This window comes from Eptatretus burgeri, chromosome 16 (genome assembly GCF_056783735.1).
Source record: "Eptatretus burgeri isolate ZD-2024b chromosome 16, Ebu_testis_v1, whole genome shotgun sequence".
In the NCBI taxonomy this organism is placed as follows: domain Eukaryota; kingdom Metazoa; phylum Chordata; class Myxini; order Myxiniformes; family Myxinidae; genus Eptatretus; species Eptatretus burgeri.
In genome coordinates, this window is record NC_140976.1 from 35,915,716 (window position 1) to 35,922,837 (window position 7,122).

The 7,122-nt window shown below is 48.0% G+C and overlaps 1 protein-coding gene across 4 annotated transcripts in view; it reads left to right on the top strand.

The window, feature by feature from the left end:
* The first annotated feature begins 1,666 nt into the window (after positions 1 to 1,666).
* Positions 1,667 to 7,122, top strand: part of LOC147010858 (GRB2-associated-binding protein 1-like) — a 78,441-nt gene continuing 72,985 nt past the window's right edge. Inside the window, exons 1-2 of one of the 4 annotated variants that reach the window (XM_085859228.1) lie at positions 1,687 to 1,915; positions 4,311 to 4,532. Coding sequence is in view for 3 of the 4 variants with exons in the window: in XM_085859226.1 (XP_085715352.1) it covers positions 1,835 to 1,915 (81 nt within the window). In the remaining variant the exon portion in view is untranslated. Of the gene's footprint in view, positions 1,916 to 3,367; positions 3,392 to 4,310; positions 4,533 to 7,122 lie in introns of those variants that run through there. The other 3 variants (XM_085859226.1, XM_085859224.1, XM_085859225.1) reach the window with 3 other exon arrangements.

Sequence of the window (7,122 nt, forward strand, 5' to 3'; positions counted from 1 at the left end):
TCTCTCCTCTCTTCTCTCTCCTCTCTCCTCTCTCCTCTCTCCTCTCTTCTCTCTTCTCTCTTCTCTCTTCTCTCTCCTCTCTTCTCTCTTCTCCCTCTCCCCTCTCCCCTCTCTCTCCCCCTCCCTTCCTCCTCCCTCTCTCCCTCCTCCCTCCCTCTCTCCTCTCTCCCTCCCTCCCTCTCTCCTCTCTCCCCCTCCCTCCCTCTCCCCCTCCCTCTCTCCCTCTCCCCCTCCCTCTCTCCCCCTCTCCCTCCCTCCCTCTCTCCCCCCCCCCCTCTCCCCCTCTCCCCCTCTCCCCCCCTCTCTCCCCCCTCTCTCCCCCCTCTCTCTCCTCCCCCTCTCTCCCCCCTCTCTCCCCCCTCTCTCCTCCCTCCCTCTCCCCCCTCCCTCTCTCCCCCTCCCTCTCTCCCTCCCTCTCTCCCCCTCCCTCTCTCCCCCTCTCTCTCTCTCTCTCCCTCCTCTCTCCCTCCCTCTCTCCCCCTCCCTCCCTCCCTCTCTCCCCCTCCCTCCCTCCCTCTCTCCCTCCCTCTCTCCCCCTCCCTCTCTCCCCCCTCCCTCTCTCCCCCTCCCTCTCTCCCCCCTCTCTCCCCCCTCTCTCCCCCCTCTCTCCCCCCTCTCTCTCCCCCCTCTCTCCCCCTCTCTCCCCCTCTCTCCCCCTCTCTCCCCCCCTCTCTCTCCCCCTCTCTCTCCCCCCCTCTCTCTCCCCCCTCTCTCTCCCCCTCTCTCCCCCCTCTCTCTCCCCCTCTCTCCCCCTCTCTCCTCCCCTCTCTCTCCCCCCCTCTCTCCCCCCTCTCCCCCCCTCTCCCCCCCTCTCTCCCCCCTCTCCCCCCCTCTCTCCCCCCTCTCTCCCCCTCTCTCCCCCTCTCTCCCCTCTCTCCCCCTCTCTCCCCCTCTCTCCCCCCCTCTCTCCCCCCTCTCTCCCCCTCTCTCTCCCCTCTCTCCCCTCTCTCCCCCCTCTCTCCCCCCTCTCTCCCCCTCTCTCCCCCCTCTCTCCCCCCTCTCTCCCCCTCTCCCCCTCTCTCCCCCTCTCTCTCTCCCCCCTCTCTCCCCCCTCTCTCCCCCCCTCTCTCCCCCTCTCTCCCCCTCTCTCCCCCCTCTCTCCCCTCTCTCTCCCCCTCCTCTCTCTCCTCCCCCTCTCTCTCCTCCCCTCCTCCCTCCGTTTTTAAAGCAAGAGCGAAACCCCATTTTTAAAGTACGTTACTGTTAGATTTCATGATTACGAATCGTCACACAACTTCGTTAACATTCAATTCTCTCATTTTAAAAACAACTGCCCTCGCGAACCCCAAGCAAACCAACCACTGCAATAAAATAAATAAATAAATAATTTCGTACATGGGCACGTGATTGTAAACAGCCAATCACAGGGATGGGGGCGGGACGTGGGTTTGCAATTCAGACGCGGATCGCGGTCTGTTTGTCTAGTTAACGATTCTCCTTGGTTAGGAAAACTAAAGTGTGTAAACGATCTTTTATTAATAATAGTAATAATAATAATAGTGTGGCATTCCCTGCAGTTAATGTGAAAAAGGTGTTCATTAAAAATATTATAAAAAATAATGGTGCGTTTGAATGACGTCATATTGTTAATGTTGACGAGTGGAGTGTGGTACCATCGTCATTGGTAATTAGGTGTTTAGCAAACACTGAGGGGCGCTCAAGAGCAGAAAAAAACATTTTTTGTAATATCAGGAGAGGAGGATCGTGAAGGCGGTTCTGTCTGTCTCTGTGTCTGTGTCTGTGTCTATCTGTGTTTGTGTCTCTCAGATCTTTCTCTCTGTCCGTCATTTATCGTCTCTCACTGTCTGGATTCACATCGACCTTCCTCTCCTCAATGTCTGTCCGACCCGGCGGCGAAATTGTCCGCCAGGGATGGCTCCGAAAGTCTCCTCCGGAGAAGAAGATGCGGAGATTTGTAAGTTTATTATCTGTGGTTGTTTTGTACTTCTTTTGTGCCTTCTTCCTGAAATGCCGGTCAGTCTGTCCGTACTATCCGTGTCTGTACTGTCCGTGTGTGTACGTACTGTCCGTATCTGCCCGTACTATCCATCTCTGTACGTCCTATCCGTGTCCGTACTGTCCGTGTGTGTACGTACTGTCCGTGTGTGTACGTATTGTCTGCGTGTCGTTTCTGTCCGTGTACTGTCTGATTGACCGTAGTATGAACATGCACGTATACTGTCCGAGTGTGTCCGTACTGTCTGAGTGTCGTTTCTGTCCGTGTGTGTACGTACTGTCCGTGTGTGTACGTATTGTCTGCGTGTCGTTTCTGTCCGTGTACTGTCTGATTGACCGTAGTATGAACATGCACGTATACTGTCCGAGTGTGTCCGTACTGTCCGAGTGTGGACGTATTGTCTGAGTGTCGTTTCTGTCCGTGTACTGTCTGATTGACCGTAGTATGAACATGCACGTATACTGTCCGAGTGTGTCCGTACTGTCCGAGTGTGGACGTATTGTCTGCGTGTCGTTTCTGTCCGTGTACTGTCTGATTGACCGTAGTATGAACATGCACGTATACTGTCCGTGTGTGTACGTACTGTCCGAGTGTGGACGTATTGTCTGCGTGTCGTTTCTGTCCGTGTACTGTCTGATTGACCGTAGTATGAACACGCACACTATACATGTGTTTATCTCTTTCTGATATTGTTTAAAAGAAGCTTTTAAACGATTTTTTAAATAATCGGGGCACTTGAACCTTGTTCACCTGGTTGAACCGGAGACCCACCGGTAGACGTGGATGATCCACCAACTATATCAATGATCTGATGGTTTGACCAAATCTTGTTGAAGTACCATGCAGGGATGATTCCTCATACCAAGTTGCATCGAAATCGGGTGGATACTTTTTGAGAAGTCAAAAGTAACGATCCCCGAATCGGAATGACCTTTGACCTTTCAAATGACCTACTTAATATGCAAATTTTTGTGGGATTTGCATGGTGTGGGAAGGCCTTGATCCTCCTGGATTTCCACTAAGTTTGGTAAATAAAAAACTTTTGTACATCGGGGTGATTAAGGTTGTGGGCGAGTTTCATCAAAATCATGTGTAGTTTCAGAGAAGAAACCAAATACCTTTTTTATTTTCTTTGGGGGCAAGGGGGGGATCAAACGAACACTGAGGGTCTGGACGTATTAATTAGGGTCTGGATGTATTAATTAAGGTCTGGTATACTGAGGGTCTGGATGTATTATTAGATGTAAAAATGTTATTTTTGTTTGTTTGTTTTTTAATACCGTGAACAAACTTTAGTACATCACGGGTGATGAAGATATGTGGTCAAGTTTCATCAAAATTGTGTATGTCGTTTCGGAGAAGAAGATCCGAGTGTTTACATACTGACTGACGGACACCGCACGATGCTAATACCTCACCTGAACTATGTTCCAGGTGAGCTAAAAAAAATGTGGGGATATTGTAATTGTGTCTGTCTGTGTCCGTCTGTCCATCCATCACGCTATCTCCAACTATACGGTTGGGCAGAAATTCACTAATCTTGGTAGTTATAATCATATGGCATGAAGATGCAAGAGCAGTATCATTTTGACTCTGCCCCCTGGGGCCCTGAGGCAGGGTCAAAAGGTCAATTACGCAAAATGCAATTACAAGCACATTTTGAAACTTTGAATATGCAATCAGCATTTGGGGACACATGAAATATGTAATAATTTTGGGGATTTGACCCCCAGTTCATGCACCAGGGGTGGGGACTTGGGGTCACGGGACAAAACCAAAATTTTTTTTTTTTAACTCAAAATTTGATATTGGGGAATTCCTGGTGGGATTTTATGCAATCTTTCAACTTTGCTTTCGGTGTCAAGCATGGGGATTTGTGATGGTGCTATATTGACTGCTCTTTCATTTAAATAGGTGTATACTGTTTATCTATCTATAATTCCAGCAATCTCTGTGTGTATGTCTGTGTGTCTGTGACCGCTCTTTCTCGACAACCACTGGTCCGATCTAATTAAAACTTGCCAGGTATATTGCAGGTATATTGTATGTGCCTTTTCAAGGTTTGATATTAATCGGACAAGTGGCTCAAAAGTTATGGCCATTTATTTACCAAACCAATGACAGGACACGATGCTATGATGTCATGATTGACGTCACAATTATTTCTTTTTTTGCACGTACGGCAACGCATATACGGGCACATGTACGGGCACGTACTAGTGTTTTTAATACACGGTACTGTCAGATCCCGCTCTTCGCAGATTCGCTATTCGCAGACCCCACGTATTCGTGGGTCATGAAGTGTGACCTGCTAATACATTCGTGCTTTGCCTATGCATGTTTTTTTTTCCAGGAAAATGGAAGGATGTTGCATCAAGGAACACCATGTCCTTCACAGGATTGGATGAGCTGCTCCATGAGATTAAGTCTTTCGCTTATGGACTTTAAAAGTCCTCCAGCATCATTCGAAAATACGCCATTGAGGGAATCTGTATTCCTGCCCTGCCTTATAGGCTATTGAACGGCAGCATCATGATCAGACTACGTTCTCAAATCTGGAACCCATGACAACTTGGTCTGTACCCCGAGAATGGTATCTATTTATGGGAGCGATTCTTGTTTCTAAAAGCATTGTTATGATTATGGTGTTATCCCACTGAAACAGCTTATTTTACTGGTAAGATCCACCTTGGAAATTGGAAATCGGCCAACATCACAGCATTTCATTAAAATGGTGCAAAAACGGATCCCCTTAACCACAGCCCAATTAGCTTACTGTACTTCCAATCATCAGCACAGTCATGGAATCCATCATCACAGTTGACATAAAATAATTCCTTTTCTCCAACTGCCTCATCTCAGATCATCAATTCAGATTCAGACTTGGTTATTCTACCTTAGACATGCTGCTTCTACTCTCCCAACAATGGTGGACGCCCTCAACATCAGAATTGAGATTATGACAGTCTCTCTGGACATATCTCAAACTTTTCATACAGTCAGACATCCTGTCTTGCTCTCCAAATTGTCTGCCGATGGAATCCAAGGCCAACTCCACCATTGGATTTCTGACTTCCTCCACTCTCATCAACAACGTTTGGCTCTCAACGGAATCCTTTCATCTCCTCTCCTTGTCCTGGGTGAGGAGAGCAAGATGGCAAGGCTCTTGGAGAGAGCGAGAGAGATATGGATGGATGGATGGAGATGTCTGCTGCAGCATATCTGAGCCCTGGAGCCTCTCAGCATGCATGTGCTTGTCTGGCATTCTTGAATCCCATTTCTCTCCGAGTGTGCTGCGTCCACGAGCTTGACGTCCACAGGATGTCTCTCCTCCACTGTCCTGCACTCTCAGCTTCTCTCTGCTCTATCGCTCTTGACCTCGTTGGCCCTCAACTGCTCGTTGCCGACTGAATCAACTGCCCATTCAATTTATAGATGATCTTCTTACTTGTTGTACACCTCCGCTTCCATATAATTCCTTGCCTTATCGACAGCTCTACTTGCTGCTTTCTTATTTTGCCCATTCAGGTGTAGCAAGTCTGCATCTAGATGTTCCCCTCTATCCTTGATCTTCTCTATCCTCTTCCAAACCTCATTCTTTTCACCAATTACCTTCACCACTTCCTCCGTCCACCATATCTGGTTTATATCACGAGACGATGCACCCTTTCTTGATGTCCTTCCACACAAAACTTCCACAATTCGCCTAAACGCTTCTCTGTACTTCTTCCACTTCTCCTTCAAACCTTCGGCTTCTTTGCTAAGTTCTTCATACCTGGCCCTCGCCCTCTCCTTGTACTCCACAGCGGTGTTGTCCTTGCACTTCCGCCACTTTATCATCTTCCGATCCCTGCTCTTAACTTCCCTCCTTTTCTTCACGCATACAACAAACACCAAATACTTGTGCTGAGTGGAGAAATGCTCTCCCGCCACCATGTTACAGTCTTTCATCCGACCCAACTGTTGCTTCCTCCCTAACAACAAGTCCAACTCCATTATCTACTGTCCACTCTTGTAAGTAATTTTGTGACTGTCTTGCTTCTGAAAGAATGAACTAGCTATGGCCAGCTCATTCCTTGCCACCAGCTCCACCAGCTCTCTTCCCTCTCTATTCCTCATCCTCCAACCAAATTTACCAACACATTCACCAACACATTCCGCTTCACCCAGTTCTTCTACTCCCACATGCACATTTAAATCCTCCACAATGCACAGCATCACTTCCAGCTCAACCATGCCAATCAACCTCTCCAGTGTGTCCCTGAACTCCTGTTTCTCTGCCTCAGTCCTTCCTGTTTGTGTCCCATATATCAACATAACATACCCTTTTCCTCTGTATCACCAATTATGCCATAACTATCCATCCCTCCCATCTTTCCACTCTAATCACCTGCTCACTGATCTCTTCTGATACTATTATTCCCATGCTATTACTCCTTCCATCATCTCCCACGTACAATGGCTTGTACCCTCCCACCAACCTCTTCGCCCTGTCCCCTTTCCATCTGGTCTCCTGCACGGACAACACTTCTCACCTTCTCTGCATCATCTCCACCACTTTCTTACTTTCACCTCCTCCCCCTCACTTCTGAATGCACCCCACCTAAACCTCATTATTAGACAAACCATATAACTCCTTTAATGGTTGCCCAGTGTCACTAATCTACCATCCCACCCCAAACCTCTCACAATACCCCTTCCTCCCTCTCTCCATACCCTCTCTCTCCTCACCCCCAACTGCCCATACCACCCCTCCCCCACAGTTCTCCAGCCATAAACTGATTGAGTGTATTCATGATAAAACCATATGATGCACCTCTCCCTTCTTCCACTCTCGACGCAATATCCCACTCTCCCTTTAACTTTCTCACTTAAACCCCCCCCCCACACTTTCATCTTTCTATCTTATCTTTCACTTCATATTTGCCCCTTCTCCCTTGATTTTTCTCTTCCCCTGCCCCATGATTGATTAATATCCTGCTTCCCAAATACATTGTAGTTGCCTTCTACATTCAAGCATTAACCATCATATCTTGATTATTACAATTCCATTTTGATACAAGTGTGATAGACTGGCTATTGGTCTTATTGAAAAAAAAATCTGCAGCTTCTGCTGCCCCCTCCCCCCCCCACTCCCTTTTGCATCTACCCTAACCCACTGCTTC